Source organism: Microtus pennsylvanicus, chromosome 20, assembly GCF_037038515.1.
Source record: "Microtus pennsylvanicus isolate mMicPen1 chromosome 20, mMicPen1.hap1, whole genome shotgun sequence".
Classification (NCBI taxonomy): domain Eukaryota; kingdom Metazoa; phylum Chordata; class Mammalia; order Rodentia; family Cricetidae; genus Microtus; species Microtus pennsylvanicus.
In genome coordinates this window covers 13,704,550-13,726,358 of record NC_134598.1, presented here as the reverse complement: position 1 = coordinate 13,726,358, position 21,809 = coordinate 13,704,550, and the positions used below count along the sequence as shown (strand labels likewise).

General features: G+C 39.2%; 1 protein-coding gene across 1 annotated transcript in view; it reads right to left on the bottom strand.

The window, feature by feature from the left end:
* Rab21 (RAB21, member RAS oncogene family) overlaps positions 1-21,809 on the bottom strand; it is a 37,133-nt gene that overhangs the window by 12,972 nt on the left and 2,352 nt on the right. Inside the window, exons 2-3 of the mRNA XM_075954740.1 lie at positions 1,776-1,835; positions 940-1,047 (exon numbers count right to left, since the gene is read on the bottom strand). Of these exons, the coding sequence (XP_075810855.1) occupies positions 940-1,047; positions 1,776-1,835 (168 nt within the window). The remainder of the gene's footprint in view (positions 1-939; positions 1,048-1,775; positions 1,836-21,809) is intronic.

The following is a 21,809-nucleotide window of genomic DNA, read 5'->3' as shown; positions in this document are numbered from 1 at the left end:
AATAGCATTTTTGATCAAGCCCCAATTGATTCCTATTAGACACCTTTTTGTTAAAGACTTAAGGAGAAAAATAAGTGTAAGGGTACTAAAAAAGTGTGCATTGCAAAATAAATGTTCACTATTTATTATCCAATAAAAGTTTTCAGTTGGCACTGACACTGTGGCTGAAATATCCCTTTGCTATGAGGCTGATTGTGTCTGATTATGTGACTGTGTAGTGAAGTTCCTGGCCTCTACCAAGAGAAGGCAGCATCACTCTCCCACAGTCTCGAGATTTTTTTGTCATCCATGGTGCAAATGTCTAGTATAAGATAATTGCCCACTAAGGAAGAAGCTCAGCCCTGGACACAGCTGAATAGAAACTGGAATTACTGATACTAATCTTTTAGATATTGTAATACAATAATGGGATTATACTCAGACAGCATGATAAGGAACAAACCAGGACACCTGCTTTCAATTTTTACAGTAAAATTTAATTTATATGTAATCAAGTCTCATGAAACATATATACCCTCCATAAAACAATGCACATTTGTAAGTTAGAAAAATTTCATTATTTTGGGGTGAGCATTTACTGTGCATCTGGATCTATAAAATGAGTGTTCTACACTGTTATTCTCTAAAAGAATGCAGAAGAACTATTAATTATTATAAAAGCAAAGGTAATTATTTTTATCTTATAATAAACCACAATTCTCTCAGTACAGCTCAATTTAGTTGATTTCACATGAGAAATAGATGATAGAACGGTAAATGTATATCTTCAATATGAACTAAATATTTTGGTAAATAATGGTCACCAATTATGCTTATTTATGTATGCTTTACTGTTTAAAAACTAGTCATTGGTGGACGCAAACATATTAATAGAGATCAAAAACAAACAAATATAAAACCAGTGTGGTTCTTCTAATTATGTCATCTATGAAAAAATACCTTCTGAAAAGAATCTTCATCCGTTATATCGTAAACTAAAATAGCTCCGTTAGAATCGCGGTAGTAAATTGGACCCAATGCATGGAATCTCTCTTGACCTGCTGTATCCTAATAAAGAATAAATGCTTATTAGATCAAAAGAAAAAAACACATGGCTGCTATTTTAACTACAGTGAACTTTTAATTATTGGAATGGAGGTTGTAAAGTCTCAGATAACTCCAAAAACAGTACTAAAAGAAACAAAACACGTTAAAGAATACCCTAAGGTTTAAACGTCATATGATGCTGCTCCTGAGACCTCCTGTCCCCACTAAAACAGCAGCTCGGCGCTGCATGGTTAAAGCAGTGGGAACAGTCCCTGCCTACACTGAGGATCTCGGGAATGTAGAAGAGGGCACACATCAGGACTACTAGCTACTCCTGGCACATGCAGGAAAGAGATTGCAGGCATGCTGCCCCATCAACTCTATCCTTGCTGCAAATAAAAAAATTATAGCAGCAATATGTAGATAGAAAGCTACATTCCAAATATAATTCTTAACTAGATTTTAGGAACTTTTTAATTAAGGAAATGGCTTTGGCTAACTAGCTCATTTATTTACTTTTAAAAAACAAACTCTGAAGTCCAAATTCCTGTTCCTCCAGTCAGTTAATTAGAGTATTTCTGAAGCCAGGCATAGTGATGCACCTTTAATTCAGCATTCAAGAGGCGGGGGTAGGAGGATCTCTGTGAATTTGGGGTCAGCACGGTCTACAGAGTGAATTCAGGACAACCAGAGTGACATAGTAAGACCCTGTCTCAAAACAAACAAAAATAATATTTCTGAATACTTACCCATATGGCAAGGTTTACTCTTTTCCCACCAATATTTAACTTCTTTGTTAAGAAAGATGCCTAAAATAAGAGAAGTATATGTTAAAAATGTTTTGTATAAAATAATGTCCTTCACCCTAACTCTACATTAATGAACGAGTCATTCTCATGTCAACTTAGATTGCCTGGCAGCAAAGGCAACCATTCAATTTTTAATGTATGGCCAACTATTATTTTCATTAAAGACAAAATATTATGCATATTCTAAGGAAGTGTATCTTGTTTTATGAACACAAATTACCAAAACTCTAAAAGAATATAAGAAAAGTTGAGGATGCAGTAAACATCCCTAGGAGATGCTCAGTGGATAAAGCACTTCTCATCAAATGTGAGAACCTGGCACGATGACCTGAATTCTCATTCCCAGAATCTACTTAGACATACGCATGTCTACAATCAAGGCACACCTAAAGTAAGGTGGGATACAACGGGAAAATCCCAGCCTCTCTGTGTAGCTGGCCTGGCCTACACAATAAATACCAACAAAAGTATCGTCTCAAAATGAGCTGAAGTCAAGGACTGACAACCAAATTTGCCTTCTGACTCCCACACATTGTGCTACACACATACACACCTGCATACAACATACACAAATACATACTGTAGGGACTGGAGAGATGGCTCAGTGGTTAAGAGCATTGCCTGCTCTTCCAAAGGTCCTGAGTTCAATTCCCAGCAACCACATGGTGGCTCACAACCATCTGTAATAAGGTCTGGTGCCCTCTTCTGGCCTGCAGGCATATACACAGATAGACTATTGTATACATAACAAATCAATAAATAAATATTAAAAAACAAATACATACTGTAAAAAAATTAATGTTGAAACAGAGTCTCTGGGTAGTCCTAGCTGACCTAGAACTCACAAAGATTCTCCTGCCTCTGCCTCCCAAATTTAAGGTGTCTGCCACCATATCGCTCCCCACATTTTAAAAAAATAGTAAAACACCCATAAATACACAAAGAAAATGGTGCCTGCTTTTTATGTTTTTTTTTTCCTTTCTGTATAGGCAACAATTTTCCCTGAAGCATTTACTTATTTACTGATTAAAAAGAATATCTAGAAGATTCCTGAGATATCTAACATTGCTCGAGACGGTTCTGTGTCTACAATTCAACATGTATCTCTGCCACAGAAATGAAAGGACACGGCCCCATGCTTTGCAGGGGAACTTAGTCTACTAGAGAATGACTGTACAGAGAATACAATTTCTGCTATGCTGACTGAAACAGAGGATCCTGTCAATGATTATAAGGGGCACGCTTAGAAAGGAAGTTCAGTGCTTGCCTGGATGCGTTAAGGTGCACTAGGTGCAGCTGGAATTTTTCCTAACCATAAACAAAACCACTGAAACCTAAAACAAATGAGGTCACCCTCAGGGGAGCTTCCAGTTGGTATAGTTAACGCCAGAGTACGAACACATAAATGAGCAAGGGCTAAATCAGAAGATCCTAGATTGTGGCTCAGAGTAGTCTCAGCAAACAAAGGTGCTTATCTCAAGGCAGACAACCTGATTCAATCCCAGAGACCACATGGATTTTTTTAAAGCTCCTATGAAGGGCCTGGGGAGATGGCTAGTGGTTAAGAGCACTCTGTTCTTGCAGAGGACCTGGGTTCAATCCCTGCCCTAAACTGCGGATCTCTGTAATGCAGAAGAGGGCACACATCAGGACTACTTGCTAACACGTGCTCAGCACCCACATAGTAGATCACAACCATCTCTAACTCCCATTCTAAAGGATATTGCACCCTCTTCTGACCTCCATGGGCACCGGGAATGTATATGTGGTACATAGCTATACATGTGAGTAAAAAGCCCATATGCACAAATAAATCTTAAAAAATTAAAAGAAAAACCCCAAGGGTATAAACTTGGCATTGTAAACTTTCACTTTTTCTCTTTTGAGACAAAGTCTCACATATTCCAGGCTGGTCTCAAACTCACAATGTAGACAAGGATGACCTTGAACTCCTGATCCTCCTGCCTCTATCTCCCACGTGCTGAGATTACTTGTATGCCACAATCACCACGGCTTATTATCAAACCTCAGGTTTCAAACATGGTAGGCAGGGACTCTACCAAATGAACCATATCCTTGTAGGTCTTAATAAAACCTGTCCTAAAAATATTAGCTGCCCCCCAAATCAGGCAGATCTGGAAAATAGTATATAACACTTTCTAAATTTCATAATATATACGAGCACCTTACAATTCTGTCGAAAGGCAGCTGGCTAAGTGCACTTACATGAGCATCCCCTAAATCATTTGCCCTCTCTCTCACTCCTCAATTTCTTCTTTATAAAACTAAACATCTTCTTCCCTAAAGAAGTCTCTATCCTAAGAAGCACCTGCAAAGAAAGCACACCAGGGCATGGAGAATCACTAAAGGGTTAAGACCTTTTAAGAGAATGTGGGATTAGAGGTTGGATTAAGGATGAGACCAGACTGGAAAACAGAACTCTACTACAAAGTTAAAGACAAAACCAAACAGAACTCAAACGATGAAGACACAGGACAGAATGAAGAATAAACGAAGACCAATAAGGCATGGGAGCACATGCCTGTAATCTTGGTTCTTGAGAAGGCTGAGGCAGGAGGATGAACTCAAAGTTAGCCTGGTTATATAGTGAGAGCCTGTCTCAAACAGAATAACTTATCAAACAGGAAATGGACCCAGAGGCCAGAATTAGTTGGCATGTTTTTAAAAGGAAGAGACCAGAGTTCAGAGCTGTGGCAAAGCAGTCACACGCATGCAAGTTTATCTACAGAGAGGAAAATGCAGAAGGCAAAAGAGGTGAGCATGGCAAATTTCTGACAAGGAGAAGCGTGTGCTCCAAGTGTGCTGTGGCACTCCAGGGAAGATCAGAATCCAGAACCGCCTTTGAATTCAGTGACTGAGGTGTCCATAGGGTAGGATAAATGGCAGAGTTGAGATAAACATAGGAATGGCTGCTTCCAAGAGACAAGCTACAGTACTGCAGAGAGTAAGTAAAAAATAGATTATATTGAAAAGGACCAAAAGTAAAATAAAATAACTTAAATGGTAAAATAGAAAACCTTGGAAAATAAGAAGGCCACAAATTAAAATAAGACAAATTAATAAAAGATTTCTCCCACTTTGTAGCACAGAAGCTAAGAAAATTATTTTTAATTTGAATCTCACTTTGCTTCTTACCAGATATTTAATTTACTTGATTTCAACCCTTCCCAATATGGTTTTTAAAAATCAGTGCCTTGTAGAAGAAATGTAAACTCTGAATCCTAGCCAAATTCTATGACTCTTTATCAAATATATCTATAACACTAAATGAATTGATCTTCCCTGCAAATTTGCTTTCCAACTTTCCAACCCGTGTGTAGATGTGTACATGTGTGTGCATGCATGTGCATGTTTAAAGACAGGGTCTTAGCATACTGCACAGGTTAGGATTGATTTCCAAGATTTGTTCCTCCTGTCTTAGCTTCCTCAGAGGCCATGACTACAGGCTCACACCACTGTGCCAAGCAATCTCTAAGGTTTAGAATTTTAGAAACAGCTTCTTCCCTTCCAGCCAATATCCTGCCCCCAAACCTCCCAAGTCTAGTCTTCATATTTTCTGAGGAATTCTATGAATTCTATGACACTCAGACCTCACAGCAGGTCCTTTGCTCTCCCCCTATAACCTGGCATTATTCTGCATGTAAAATTATCTTCCCCGTGCCTCTTTATATGATTCACATATTTCACACTGGACTTTCTGGGAACCGAAGCTGTACCACATGGAATATACTGTCTTGCACTATAACTTATCTTTTCAGGATATAAGAATTCTACTAGCTAGGTTACATTTTTTATCCAGTCTTTTTAGACTAAATTAAAATGGGCAATATTTTAATAGCTTTTCAAATTAACTTATTTAATTCTCAAAACATGCTGTAAGCCAGAGGTAATTACTACACAAACATTTTAGGCATAGAGATTATTAAGACTCAAGGAGTGTCTTGCCCATGGTTACACAAGTATCAAGTAAGAGCTACAGTCCAGACAGTCGAAGAACAACCTAAACCACTAGACTTGGTACCTCCCAGGCTGGCATCTGAACTGACACTGCTAGGTCAGGAGCTGGACACATAATCCCTGCTCATTTTACCGCATTCTTAGTTTTCAATATTTTATATGTATTTTTAAGAGCAAATGCTGTTTTTGAAATACAATTATAGGTTTAATGTAACATCAGAATACCAGCAAATAATCAAAGGTCTGACATTTGTCTGTTTAAATTAGTTTCACAGGGGCTGGAGTGATGGCTCAGTGGTTAAGAGCACTGACTGCTCTTCCAGAGGTCCTGAGTTCAATTCCCAGCAACCACATGGTGGCTTACAGCCATCTATAATGAGACCTGGCTCCCCCTTCTGGCTTGTGGGCACACATGGAAGGAATGCTGTATACATAATAAATAAATAAATAAATATTTTAAAAAAATTAAAAAAAATAAAATAAATTAGTTTCACAAAAACATACACTTAATTTAGCCAGATTATTAAACTCCCTTTGCGATTGTAAAATATGGGGCAGCATATTTCTTAATTTTGCTCTATGGTAGCAAAGGTAAGAGGAAACAATCGTGGATTTAAGAATCATGCGTACTGAGCTGTCTCTTTGGAACCTATTCCCTATGGTGGAGCCTCCCAAGAATGTTCAGTCTTGACGCAGGGAGCAGGAGCTTGGTCCTGCCTCAACTTGATATGCCATGCTTTGTTGATTCCCATGGGAGGCCTTACTCCATCTGAATGGAGATGAGAGAAGAGTGAATGAAGAGGAAGCAGAAAGGAGGGGGAGGGAACTAGCGTAAAGGAGGGAAGGGAAACTGTGGTTGCTATGTAAAATAAAAAAAATGATGGGAAAAATCATGCTTATACTGAAAACAATTTCTTTCAACATTTCCAGGGGATTATCTGTGGCTGGCAACTCCTCAATAAGCACCATCTGCTAGAAGGGGAGGAGTATTCAACAATAGTAATTCAGAAGGTGCTAGGCTTGGGGGTGGGGCTTACAGACTATAGAGCTCTGTGCTAAAGCTAGAAATCTGAGATCTACAGAAACACAGTGACTCAGCCCAGGTCAGATAATTAAGGCAGACGCAGCAGAGGGTGGACTCCATAACGCCTTTCCCACTGCACAACGCTGTCTAGCTTCTTAACCCGGCAGTGCTCCATTTGGATAGTGTTCCCGGACACCAGTTCACCTCCCCAAATCCTCTCAGGGTAGGAAAAATGTTGCGAAGATCAAAGTAATGGCCTATTTTCCATCCTCTCCCTCCATATTCCGAGCCTCTGATAACCCCAACTATTTCGTCTTCCGAACTTTAGGAGTACTAAAAATTAACCATCTTATTATTAGCTCATATTGTTGCTTTTACCTGGTGTCTATTATACCCCACATCTTATCCAAAACCTAGTTGATGAACTTCTGGTTGAGGGAAGGGGGTGGAAAACAAATAAAATGCCAAATGATAACCTTCCCAAAACTTATCAATCATGTTCAGCTCTTTACTGTCTTCTGCAGAGTCTTCCAGGAAGCATAATCTGTTGAAAACATGGTGATGAGTCAAGAACAAACATGATCCTGTTTCTATCTGCTGACTATGCTATACACAGAACTAGTCACATCATTTTGCTAATCGCTAATACAGTTGTAGACCTCCCAGACTTGAGACAGGGCAGAAATCAAACACATAATTTATATAATTACCCTTCTGTAGCAAGCAAATAAAAACTATCAGAAAAGTGATCTAGGAGGGCTGGAGAGATGGCTCAGAGGTTAAGAGCATTGCCTGCTCTTCCAAAGGTCCTGAGTTCAATTCCCAGCAACCACATGGTGGCTCACAGCCATCTGTAATGGGGTCTGGTGCCCTCTCATGGCCTGCAGACATACACACAGACAGAATACTGTATGCATAATAAATATTTTTTTAAAAAAAGAAAAGTGATCTAGGTTCTTCATTTTTTTACATTCTCTCTCTTTTTTTCTTCCTAGAGAGAGTGATTGAGATTTTGGTACCTGTTAGGTCTCAGCCAGGACAAATCACATGTAACAAATTCAGAATACCAAGTGGGCTATCACAGGGAAAGTCAATTATTTCTGCAGGATCTCATGGCACATGCCTAAAATTCCAGCACTAAGGAAGCTGAAGCAGGACTGCAAATTTAAGGTTAGCCTTAATGGTATACTAAGGCTCAGTTTCAAAACAACAGAGAATCTAAAAACAAGGAAAACAAAGTAATGACTATAGTAGTGTATTATTGGTGTTTTAATAAAGCTTGCCTGATCCAGAACCCAAAACAGCCACACTAGTCAGCCAGACAGACCAGGCAGTGGTGGAATACACCTTTAGTCCCAGCAGCCACACTAGTTAGCCATACAGACCAGGCAGTGGTGGAATACACCTTTAGTCCCAGCAGCCACACTAGTTAGCCACAGAGGCCAGGCGGTGTCAATGCACACCTTTAATCCTAGCACTAGAGAGGAATATAAGGATGAGACAGGAACTCACTCTCTTTAGTCTGAAGATTCATAGAAGTAAGAGCTCTCTAGTGGCTTGGCTGCTTTGCTTTCCTGACCTTCAGGTTGAACCTCGATATCTGTCTCTGGGTTTTTATTATTCTTGCTACAATTAGCGCCCAACGTTTGGGGTATGAATTCATAAAAAGCTGTCTGCCTGTGGCTCCAGCCTCACCCGGCTAGGTTTTCTTTTTGTTTCTCCCCAAGCCTCTGAAAGAGCTTGCGATTTTCCTGTTGTAGCCTCTCTGAAACAGTCTCCAGCTGTCACCCAAACTCCAGAAGCACTTGGGCTCCAAATGTCACAGGATTCACCTGCCCTAGACTGGCTGATTCTGCCTTCAGGCAGCACCCCCCACCACCACCACCACTGAGCTTTTTCCAATCAATCCCCTGTGCATTTTTCAGACAGCCACCCCTTTCTCTCCCTCTCTCTCTCTTCCCACAGTGGGTAGTGGGCTCTCCCTAAAAACCCTTCTCGAGCTGCTGCCTGGAAATCCAGCCACGCTTTTACTCTTCTACACAGCAGCAACAAGCCTCACATCTTCATCAACATCGTCGGTAGATTTGGTAACAAAATCAGGAATTCTTTAAGGGAGGAATTTTTCTTAAAAAATAGTTTTTCTACCTTAAAAAATGGGAAAAGCCATTACAATGGAGAGATTTGGGTCTCTGTATGATAATATGGTAGACACTTTGAAAATAGAATGAATAAACGAGGATATCTAATTTAGATGGGATTTATGTAATGTTAATTGTAAAGAATATTAGCTTTATCATTTCTGTCATCACTAAAAAGAATTGGTTAATCTAAGCTAAGATATAGGCCTTAAAAAAAACCAATAAAACAGATCACAGAGATATTCAAATCCAGACAGAGAAAGTTAATGGAGAACCAATTTCTGCATTAGAGAGGAACAGCCTAAGGTTTTCTAACAACCAACCTTAATATGTCCAGTAACATTACAGGAATTGTCAGATGGCAGAGGCTCTGTTACAGTTAACTGGACTCCTGTGCCAATGTTAGATTTAAGGAGATTCAGGGAAGCAATAGTCTTATATGGCATGCATTCACCTTTTACAAAGCAAATGTTAAATTTGTGGTCAGTTTTTTTTTTGTTGTTTTTTTTTGTTTGTTTGTTTGTTTTGGTTTTTCGAGACAGGGTTTCTCTGTAGCTTTGGAGCTTGTCCTGGAACTCCGTTGGTAGACCAGGCTGGCCTCGAACTCACAGAGATCCGCCTGTCTCTGCCTTCCAAGTGCTGGGATTACAGGTGTGCGCCACCACCACCCGGCTGGTCAGTTTGTAATAGAATTATCCCAAAAGACTGGAGAGAATTGGTTAAAGGTGTTTTATAGCCTAGTCCAAAATTACAATGGAGTACGTGGTTCAGAGAAGAGGCTAAAATCACTGAACAATGGACTAAAGCTAGAGGTAGAGAAATCTCCCTAGATCAAATTCTTGGAGCAGGAGATGACGCTACTACAGAAAGGCAAGCTGTATATTATGACCATACCCTGGATTTATGCCACACGGCAGTTTTGACAGGATTGGAGAAACAGGAAAGAAAACCGAGTCATTTAGTAAGATTATACAGGGCCCAAAGGAAGCCTTTATGGATTTCTTACAAAGACTGACTTCAGCACTAAACAGAATGATACCAAATTCAGAAGCTAGATAAAAAATAATTGAATCTCTGGCTTTTGAAAATGCCAATTCTCTATGCAAAATGATAACTAGGCCATTAAAGGCAAGGTCAGCACCTGTAGAGGAATGGATTTGAGATACCATTAATATTGAATCCCATGACCATGATGATGCATGGATAGGAGTGGGGATTTCCAGAGGTCTGAGGAAAAAAAATCAAAATGTCAAATGTTATAATTGTGGCAAACAAGGTCACTTTTAAAAAAGAATGGTGGACAGGGCAGTCCTAGAAACAATGTTTTTTTTCTAAGAATATCCATTCAGAATGCCCCTCCCTTCTGGATTATGCGGAAGATGTGGCAAAGGCAAGCATTGAACTAAAGAATGTAGGTCAATGAGGAATACTCAAGGTAATCCTTTACTGTTGGGAAACTCCATGAGGGGCCTCTCACTGGGCCCTATGCCAATTCGTTTCAGTTGTTTCCTGACATCATAGAAGAAACTCCTCAGAGCAATTAAAGAACATAATAATAATAAATAAGAAACCATATTTGCTCTGAATAATAGAATAACTATAAAAGAGAGAAAAATTAAGGAGAAACCATAAACTGAGTATTTTGGCCAACTTCTATAAGTGAACAAAGACCAAAATTAAAAATATAAATAAATGACATTGTCATTGAAGGTCTAGCAGAAACAGGTGCAGATGTAACAAAAATTTCATCAGAATCTTGGCATCCAAATTGGCCTCCTCAGGATGTAAATATTCAGCTTTTAGAAATCAGAACTTTATCTCAGGTAAAGCAGAATGCAAGATGGGTCAAATGTATAGGGCCAGAAGGACAGAGAGAAATATTAAAACCATATATGGCTAATGTAACAATCTGTGGGGACGTGATTTGTTACAGCAATGGAATACTCAGATTAACATTTTCCCAATCTTAGAAACAAACCATAAATTAATGTATGTTTCTGGAAAAAAATATTACAGGACATTATAAAAAACAGTCACTGAGCATTCAGGCTGTATAAGAACAGGGCACAACAGCTGCTGATATTTCAAAGGCACCAACATCCCTACCTTTAAAATGGTTGACAGACAAACCTGTATGGGTTAAACAATGGCTTTTAATAATAGAGAAGCTGCAGTCTTTAGAACAGCTGGTATAGGAACAACTAGATGTTCAGCATATTGAAGATTCAACCAGCTCTTGGAATTCTCCTGTGTTTGTTGTTAAAAAGAAATTGAAATCCTAGCACTTAGGAGGCAGAGGCAGGTGAATCTTTGTGAGTTCAAGGCCAACCTGGTCTACAAGAGCTAGTTCCAGGAGAGGCTCCAAAGCTACAGAGAAACCCTGTCTCAAAAAACAAAAGGATAAATAAATAAATAAATAAAAAAGAAATTGAGAAAATGGAGAATGGTGACAGATCAATAGCTGTTAATAAGGTGATTCAATCAATGGGCTCTTTACAGTCTGGAATTCCTTTGCTTTCTCTATTGCCTAAAGGATGGCCTCTTATAGTTATTAATTAAAAAGATTGCTTCTTCATTATACTTTTAGAAGAAAAATAGAAAAATTTGCCTTCACATTGCCTACTTACAATAATTCTCAGCCTGCCAAGTGATATCAATGGCAAATTCTCCTACAGATAGCTCCATCCTGTGCCAATATTTTGTAAGTCAGCCATTGGAAATGATATGTAAGCAATTTCCTGAATCTGCAGTTTACCATTACATGGATGGCATCTTACTATCTGATTCAAATATAGAAACATTAGAAAGCATATTTGAAGAAGTAAAGAAAATTTCACCATTAGTAATTACAGGTTGCTCCTGAAAAAATACAAAGAGATTCTATTACTTATTTAGGCTACAAAATAGGTTTACAAAATCTTACACCCCAAAAGATGCAAATTAGGAGAGATCGATTGCCAATTCTTAATGATTTCCAAAGATTGTAAGGAGACATTTCCCATCTATGGCATACTATTGGGGTAGGTCCTGATGATCTGATTAATTTAAACAAAACATTAGATAGTGACAAGGACTTAAATAGTCACAGGGAATTATTGGATGAAGCTGAGAGAGAACTGACTTTGATTGAAGAGAAATTATAGAAGGCACATGTGGATAATGTGAATCCAAATCATAACTGAATTCTGGTCATATTATCCTCCAAACATTCCCCTACAGGAAACTTAATGCAGAAGGAAGATATTATCTTAGAATGGATCTTTTTACCACATAAACTGAGGAAAAAATTAAAAACTTAGATGGAAAAGGTCTCTGAGTTAATTCTAAAAGGAAATTGAGACTTTGTCAATGAACAGGAATAGACCCAGCAGAAATTATAGTACCTATTAATAATGATAAAATTGACAAATTATGGGACGGTAATGAACCCTGGCAAAGAGTTTATAGTAGATTTTTGGGAGAGATTAACAATAACTAATTGGATCCTTCCTCGCATTATACAGGACACACCAATAACTGGAGCCCCTACATTCTATACTGATGCAAATAAATCAGAAAAGGCAGGTTACAAATCAGAAAATTTAAGTAAAGTGTATCAAAACCCTTGTGATTCTGTCCAAAAGTCAGAATTATATGCTACTGTCAAGGTACTAAGAATTTTAAAGAACCTCTCAATATAGTTACCAATCTGCAATATGCAGAAAGAATTGTTTCACATGTTGAAATCACTGAATTTATACCAGATGATACAGAATTGACTTTATTATTTATTCGGTTACAAGATACAATCAGGAATAGGAACCATGCCATATATATATAACACACATATGATTACATATGTGTTTGCCAGGTCCTCTATCACAACGTAATGCAGAAATCAATCAATTATTGATTGGAAATGTGTTAAAGGCCTCAGAATTTCATTTAAAAAATCATGTAAATAGCAAAGATTTAAAAAAAGACTTCTGCATCACATGGCAACAAGCCAAGGAAATTATAAGGAAATGTCCTATCTGCAGAAAGTAACCCAAAGGGTACTCATTAGAATAAAAACTGGCAGATGGATGTGTTCCATTTTGTAAAATTTGGAAAACTAAAATAAGTACACTACACCATTGATATCTATTCAGGTTTTCAATGTGCAACTGTTTTGAGTTTGGAAAAGGCTGATTTAGCAATCACACATTTGTTATGGCCATCATGGGTATACCTGTAAAATAAAGACAGACAAAATTAACCAATTTTTTGCTTATTATAATATAAAGCAGGGGGCTGGAGAGATGGCTCAGAGGTTAAGAGCATTGCCTGCTCTTCCAAAGGTCCTGAGTTCAATTCCCAGCAACCACATGGTGGCTCACAACCATCTGTAATGGGGTTTGGTGCCCTCTTCTGGCCTGCAGCATACACACAGGCAGAATATTGAATACATAAAAAATAAATAAATTTAAAAAATAAATAAATAAATATAAAGCATATTACAGGTATACCACACAATTGTAAGAGCCAGGTAGTTACAGAAAGATCAAATCAAACTCTAAAGGATATGTTTAATAAACAGAGTGATAAATATGGCCAGAAACAGATATCATAATGCTTTATTAACTTTGAATTCTTTAAGTGCTAATGAGAAAGGAAAAACAGCTGCAGAGAGACACTGCAAAAACTACAGAATTAAATCAACCGATATATTTTAAAGATGTGCTGACCTCAGAATGGAAACCAGGACATGTGTTAACCTTGGAGAAGGGGTTTTAGTTTTGTTTCCACAGGGGAAGAAAAGCTACGGATACCATCAAAATTGATAAATATTCGATTTGAAGAAGAGATACCTTTTAATTAGAAGAGATGATAGTTCATCAAACAGCATGGCTGTTTAATCTAAAGTAACCTATAAAATTAACAAATGCTTTTCATTTGATGAGATATAACTAGCCAAAAGAGAATCCCCCAAATCTGGATTGGGGTAGGGCTTTGTTTCTGTCTTTTCAAGAGAATAAAGACATCCAGCTAAGGAATCTAAAGGCCCTGGACAAATGAGACATCTGAAGAAAAAAGGACAAATCATCCAAGGAAAAAGTCCCAAGAAAAAGAGTAAATTGGCCAATTGGTACATCACTTTTCCTACAGAATACAATTTCCTAATTCTTATCAAATGTTTGTTTCTGCCATTCTCTACAGACACACAATGCAAATGGTCTTCTGTAGTCCCAGTCCAATTAAAGATAGCTTTGAAGTTGGAGCGTGGCTCTCTTTCCCTAAATCCAAGCATACTTATTAAAATAAAATCCATAATATCTATCTCATGTCAGAAAAGCCACCTGATATGGACAGAAGAAAAATATTTAAGGACTACTTTATTGCCACTAATCTCATAATCCTTTGGTTTTATATTGACTCTTTTTTTGTTTGTTTGTTTGTTTTGTTTGTTTGTCTGTTTGTTTTTGTTTTTCGAGACAGGGTTTCTCCGTAGCTTTAGAGCCTGTCCTGGAACTAGCACTTGTAGACCAGGCTGGCCTCAAACTCACAGAGATCTGCCTGCCTCTGCCTCCAAGTGCTAAGATTAAAGGTGTGCACCACCACCGCCCAGCCTTATATTGACTCTTTAACAATTTTTCTTAAGGTAAAAGATTTATAAGATTGATGTATTTATATACATTTAAATTTTTTTGTTCTGATATTAATGGTCATATAGAATACTAATTCTGGAAAAAAGTTTCATCTACCTTCCTGTACATGATTTCAGGTTTGAGTCTCTATCAGTTTTCTGCAGTGAACCATGAACATGTCTCCAAAAGGACGATTCCTCCAGGACTATGATAATACCACTAAGCTGAAAAACACACCTAATGATCAGCTTTGGACTACAAACTGTTCAGAACAATTTCGAAGTAACTAGCTGAGATGACCCAGCCTAACAGACTACTCTAGCCAGGAATCAAACCCTGCACTTTCCCATTACACAGAGACTGAACAACAAATGATACAGCTACCTTTCCCCAGACTTAACAATTAACCCAAATGAACTATACATTGTTGATGTATTTGTTGCCTGTATATATTATACATAGTTATTATTGTTACTTGTATATAGTTTTCTTATATTAGTTATAAGCTTTTTTATTTTAGACAAAAAGGGGAAATATAGTGATATATTATTTGTGTTTTAATAAATAAGCTTGCCCGAAGACCAGAATGAAAAACAGCCACACTAGTCAGCCATGTAGGCCAGGCAGTGGTGGTGCACACCTTTAATCCCAGCACTGGAGAGGAATATAAAGTGGGATGAGACCAAAAGCAATCTACAGATTCAACACAATACCCATCAAAATCCCAACAAAATTCTTCAAAGACCTTGAAAGAATGGTACTTAACTTCATATGGAAAAGCAAAAAATCCAGGATAGCCAAAACAATAAAAGAACTTCTGGAGGCATCACAATCCCTGACTTCAGACTCTACTACAAAGCTACAGCACTGAAAACAGCCTGGTATTGGCGTAAGAAGAGACAGAAGGATGAGTGGAACTGAATAGAAGACCCGGATATCAATCCACACATCTTCGAACACCTGTTTTTTGACAAGGAAGCAAAAGTATCAAATGAAAAAAAGAAAGCATATTTTACAAGTGGTGCTGGCATAACTGTATATCAACATGTAGAAGAATGAAAATAGACCCTTATCTACCACCATGCACAAAACTCAAGTCCAAATGGATCAAAGACCTCAACATAAAGCCAGTCACACTGAACCTTCTAGAAGAGAAAGTGGGAAGTACACTTGAACACATTGGAACAGGAAACTACTTCCTAAATATAACCCCAGCAGCACAGACATTGAGAGAAACAATTAATAAATGGGACCTCCTGAAACTGAAAAGCTTCTATAAAGCAAAGGACATGGTCAACAAGACAAAACGACAGCCTACAGAATGGGAAAAGATCTTCTCTAGCCCCACATCAGACAGAGCTCTGATCTTCAAAAATATACAAAGAACTCAAGAAATTGGACACCAAAAGAACACATAATCCAATAAAAAAAAATGGAGTACAGACCTAAACAGAGAACTCTCAACAGAGGAATCTAAAATGGCTGATGGACACTTAAGGAGATGTTCAACATCCTTAGTCATCAGAGAAATGCAAATCAAAACAACTCTGAGATTCCATCTTACACCTGATCAAAAACACTGATAACAACTTAAGCCGGAAAGGCTGTGGGAAAAAGGGAACACTTCTGCATTGCTGGTGGGAATGCAAGCTGGTACAACCCCTTTGGATGTCAGTGTGGCGATTTCTCAGAAAATTAGTAAACAACCTTCCTCAAGACCCAGTAATACCACTTTTGGGTATATATCCAAAGGATGCTGAATCGTGCCACAAGGACATGTGCTCAGCTATGTTCATAGCAGCTTTGTTTGTCTAGCCAGAACCTGGAAACAACCTAAATGCCCCTCGATCAAAGAATGGATAAGGAAAATTGGTACATTTACACAATGGAGTACTACACAGCAGAAAAAATGACAGCTTGAATTTTGCAGGAAAATGGGTAGAGCTAGAAAACATTATTCTGAGTGAGGTAACCCAGACACAGAAAGACAATTATCACATGTACTCACTCATAGGTGGTTTTTAAACATAAAGCAAAGAAAACCAGCCTACAAACCACAATCCCAGAGAACTTAGACAACAATGAGGACACTAAGAGAAACTCACATAGATCTAATATCTACATGGGAAGTAGAAAGTAGAAAAAGACAAGATCTCCTGAGTAAATTGGGAGCATGGGGACCTTGGGGGAAGGGTTGAAGAGGGAGGGGAGAGGTAGGGAGGGGAGCAGAGAAAAATGTAGAGCTCAATAAATATCAATAACAAAAAGTGGGATAAGACAGGAATTCACTCTCAGTCTAAAGATTTCATAGAGGTAAGAGCTCTCTAGTGGCTTAGCTGCTTTGCTTTTCTGACCTTCAGGTTGAACCCCACTATCTGTCTCTGGGTTTTTATTATTCTTGCTGTAAATGTCTCAGAAGTAGATTAGCGTAAAAAGCAGAAAATGGCAGATATGAAACCCTTTCATGCTTTGAATTTCTACCCACAAATCAGAAGAAACTTTTAAAAGATAGATTATTTTATTGTATGTGTCTGAGAGTTTTGCCTGCACACACGCACATACTCCACATGTGTGTGGTGCTCTTGGATGTGAGAGGAGGTTATCAGAGTGTCATGTGGTTGCTGGGAACCGAAGCAGCGTACTCTGAAGAGTAGTCAGTGCGCATATCTCTCTAACTTCAGAAATCATTCTCTTTAAAAACAAAACAAAGAAACAAAATTTGACCTGGGCACCTTTACTAATCCCCACATTCAGGAAGCTGAACCAAGGCAACCACGAGTTAGAGGCCAGTGTGGGCTACCATCTGTGATACTACCTCACAAATGAATGCATGAATGTATAACTGCCCAACCTTCTACGGCCTTCATGGAGCTAGTAGGACGGAGGTAATGACTGCAAATCCTGCAGCTATTGTGTAAACACAGTGGGTTGGCTAAAAACAGCCACATGGGATTCAGAGCTACTTAAAAACCTTCACATACATTCTAAACAATCTCAGAAACAAGAAAAGCAAGATTCTTGGATGAGAAACTATGATACAAGGCATACAACTGCAGAACCCGAATGCCACGCTTACTGAAGAGGTGAAGTATGATTAAGAAACAAGCCTTGACGGAACGAAAGTGGCCCAGCATTTCTCTCTGTGGCACGCTGGAAGCCTAATTCAAAGTCCTGGTGGTCTCAGTCCTGAAATGTCACCATCAGTCTTGATCAGGCAGGCTGCCAGCACGATTTTACTCGTCAAGCCAGGAACCTAGTCCAGACTTCTGGAGTAGACAGACAGAATTCCACAGCTACATCCCAAAAAGAGGAACCAAATCCTGACTTCTGGGGTAGACAGGTAGAATTCTATAGTTACAACCCAAGAAGAGGACCTGAATCCAAACTTCTGGAGTAGACAGGTGGAATTCTTTAGTTACACCCCAAAAGGGAAGAAGATGGTTCTGATTTTAAATATAAACACTGCTCCTTTTTACAGAGATTAGTTAAACATTACAGAAGTCACCTACAGTAGAGTGTGCAATCTTTGATAAGGACCTTCAGTGAGGACATACAGGGTACAACTGAAGTAAAGGAAATGGTCACCCAGGAGTGCAGATATAAAGACCACATACACAAGGCAGAACTAAATGCACGGAAATGGGTAATTACCTCGGAAATGGTGAAATCCTTTCAGAAGGAGAGAAAGCTGCCTTACGGTGCATACTCATCTTTTGATCTCCAGCTAGTACAATGTCTAATGCAGAGTAGGTACAAATAAAAACATCTCCTGAGCTGACAAGAAGGCTCAGGACGAAGGCACGTGCTACAGAGTCTGATGACCTGAGTGATGCCCAGGACCCACTGTGAAGGAGAAAACTGAGTCCTGAAAGTTGTACAGGGCACAGGCATGTCCACACACATGTGCAAGCACGCACACACCTTTAAATGTTTGAATTTGAGTCCTTAGAATCAATAGCATTATCTTAATATGTTCCATAGGAAAAAAATTATAACTTTTTCACCAGTTTTTCTTGTCTGATTCAATCAGTTAAAACACACACACACACACTCCACAAATTCAAGTGCTACTTCAGAGAACTTGCCTATACAATTGCTCTACAATGTAAATGACCTGGAGAAGCTCTGGAAATAGAAGCATTAAAACACTAAAGCACTGCAGATACCATGATTACAATGTCAACTCCAGGCCAAATTCTAGAATGGGTATAATTTTAAAATTAAATACACATATCACTTTCCAATTAACCTACTGTTGTTGAGAAACAGTCTACAGTCTAGATTGGTCTCAATCTCTCCACATAGTTGAGGATGACCTTGAATTTCTGATCTCCACCCTTCCCAGTGCGGGGATTACAGCCCTGTAGCACACAGCTGGTTTATATGGGGATGAAGCCCAGGAACTCGTGCGTACAAAGCAATCAGTTTATACCAACTGAGCTATAACCCTAGCCTCTGTCTATGTACGTGAGAGACAGAAAGAGACTCATTCTGTACCCAAGCTGGCTTTGAACTCATAATCTTCCTGCCTCAGCCTCTAGAATGATGAGATGCAGATGTGTGCCACCACAATCAGCTTTCAATACACTGCATGTGTGTTTGTACTTTCATTTTGGGGGCAGAGCGTGCATGTTTGTGCATGCTGTAGAGGCCAGAGATTAATTTTGTGTCTTTCTTTATGTCTACCTTTTTAAAGATGTGTGTGTATTGTGAAGGTGCCCATGGAGGTCAGAAAAGAGTATCAGGTCTAATGGAGCTGGAGTTACAGGCATTTGTGAGATACCCGACTTGGGTGCTGGGTACGGAATTCCCACCCTCTACAAGGCCAGAAAGTGCTCTTATCACCTCAGCTATCTCTTTAGCCTCCTTTACCTTACTCTTCGAGGCAGGCTCTCTCACTGAATCTGGAGATTACCAATTTAGCTAGACTAGCAGTCAAGAAAGCCCTAGATATCCACTTGTGTCTGGGTTTATAGGTATGAACCATGTGGAGTGTTAGGAACTTAGGAACTCCTGCATGACTAAAGCCCCCTTCCCAGACCCGAATAATGTAGTGATTGCTCAAAGACAATATGGGTTCTCAACATTACATAAGCCAAGTCAAATTAATCCCATGACATTTTCTGACCGAGTTATCATTAAAGCAACATAGATTAAGTACTGTGGTATTCACTCAACAGCATGTAACTAACATTCAACATTTATTTAACAAACATGTACATGGGCTATAACTTAGTATTTGCCTAGCACAGCCCTGGTTTGATTCCAGAACCAAACAGTGTTTAAGACACTGTTAGGAACTTTGCATGGGATGGCTATCTGTCATGTCATCCACGGGAAGAGACCTATGAAGGAAGCATTCCCATTTCATAGGTGGGGCAGTTTAGTGCCCAACGGTCCTATAACTCACTCTAACTTCAAAGTCCTACTATTCTTTCCACCACATCACACGACTTCCCGATAGAACCGGGTGCTGCTCAAACACAATGTATTATCTACATCTGACAAGGATCTCATGACAAGTCTTGTGGGCAAGACTAACATACTGAGGGAAAGAGTTAGGAGAGCATTGGTGCTGAAATAACTGTTGAGACTTCACTAAAGGACTTGTGTCTACCACGTGTAGTAGCCCATAGAGGGAAAGCTCCATTACTAGCTGATTCCCACTCATGGAGAAGAGGAGCAGGATCATGGATGCTATGAAAAAAATCCAATCCTAAGACAGTGCATGGCTAAAGAAACCTCCTCTGGCCATGCATCACCACATGGGGTGACAGCTCGGGACTAGCTACCAAGCTCTGTATATGCCCCCCCCTTCTTCCTTTTCTAAATCTTTATGAACTGAAGAGAACAGTGAAGGTATTCTTTTTCTTTGTTTTTGTGTTTTTGAGACAGGGTTTTTCTCTGTGTTGCCCTGGCTGTCCTGGAACTCACTCTGTAGACGAGGCTGGCCTCAAACTCACAGAGATCCATCTGCCTTTGCCTCCCAAGTGCTGAGATTAAAGGTGTGCACCACCACTACCCAGCTCAATGAAGGTATTCATACCAAATCCTCAGGTGAGAAAATTTAAAAAGCAGGTAATCTAGACAGTAGGTTCCACATCTTATTCTTCTTCGTAGAACCCAATACAGAACACTGGCCTAAAAGGGCTGAAACTATGTTCTGGGGTGGGGTGGGAATTAAATCAAGACTTAAAGGATTCCTGACCATAGATGCAATGTGACCTGCTGCTTCCTCACATCCTGTCACCATGTCCCCTGCCATGACTGTACCATTAAACTCTGAACTAAAACTTACCCATCCTTAAAAAACAGTAAAATAAAAATGGACAAGCTTTAAGGACTGTGCAAATCAAAGTCAACTTTGGTGCAAATTGAAGCCAACTTTTATCAGGTCAAGCACATTGGGGAAAAAAGCTTTATTACAAAGTCAACAAACAGAGAATCTGAAGGACACAGGCTTTTTTCCAGGCAATTAAGATAAAGATACTGAGCTGATGGCAAACCCAGTATTGATCAATGTCAGAACTACCCCAAAGGTTCCAGTCCCCTCCTATCTATCTGTTCAGCCCAAGCCAGCCTAGAATCACAGCCATTTCTACAGCTCAAAGCATCTCAAAGAAAAGGAGGCCATCACCAGGTACCAGGGTGGACACCTGTAATCTCAGCCACTCTGGAGACTGAGGCAGGAGGACCGGGAATTTCGGGTCAGTTTAAGCAACAATGGAAGATGTGTCAGAAAGAAAGAAAGGAAAAGAAAAGGAATAGTGAAGAGGATGGATTTTAAATACCAGTAGAGATCCAATTCCAGGACTAGAAGGCAAGACTAGAGAGGTCATGATATCCATCTCTAACTACCTCAAGGAATGTCATATGAGACCAAGATTCAGAGGGCAGAAGTAAGACTAAAACAGATTCTGGCTCTACCGAGAGAAAAACTTGTTTGGCGTGAGACATAAAAGGACATGAACACCTCCAGGCATAGTAACTTTTCAATCGCATCAGCTCCATCTTCCCTCCAAATGAACCCCGTGCCTTGGGCATGTTAGGCAAACATCTACACTTAGCAGTGTGCCCAGCCTGGACCTTCAAGATGTGTAAAAGGGGGGTGGGGGCTTGGAGCAACACAGGACAGAACAGTGAACCACTAACTGTCTATGGCTCCTGCCAGTGCTGTAAAGTTTTTTTTAAACATTTCTTGTACACTTTTCAAAACGCTTTAGTGTTT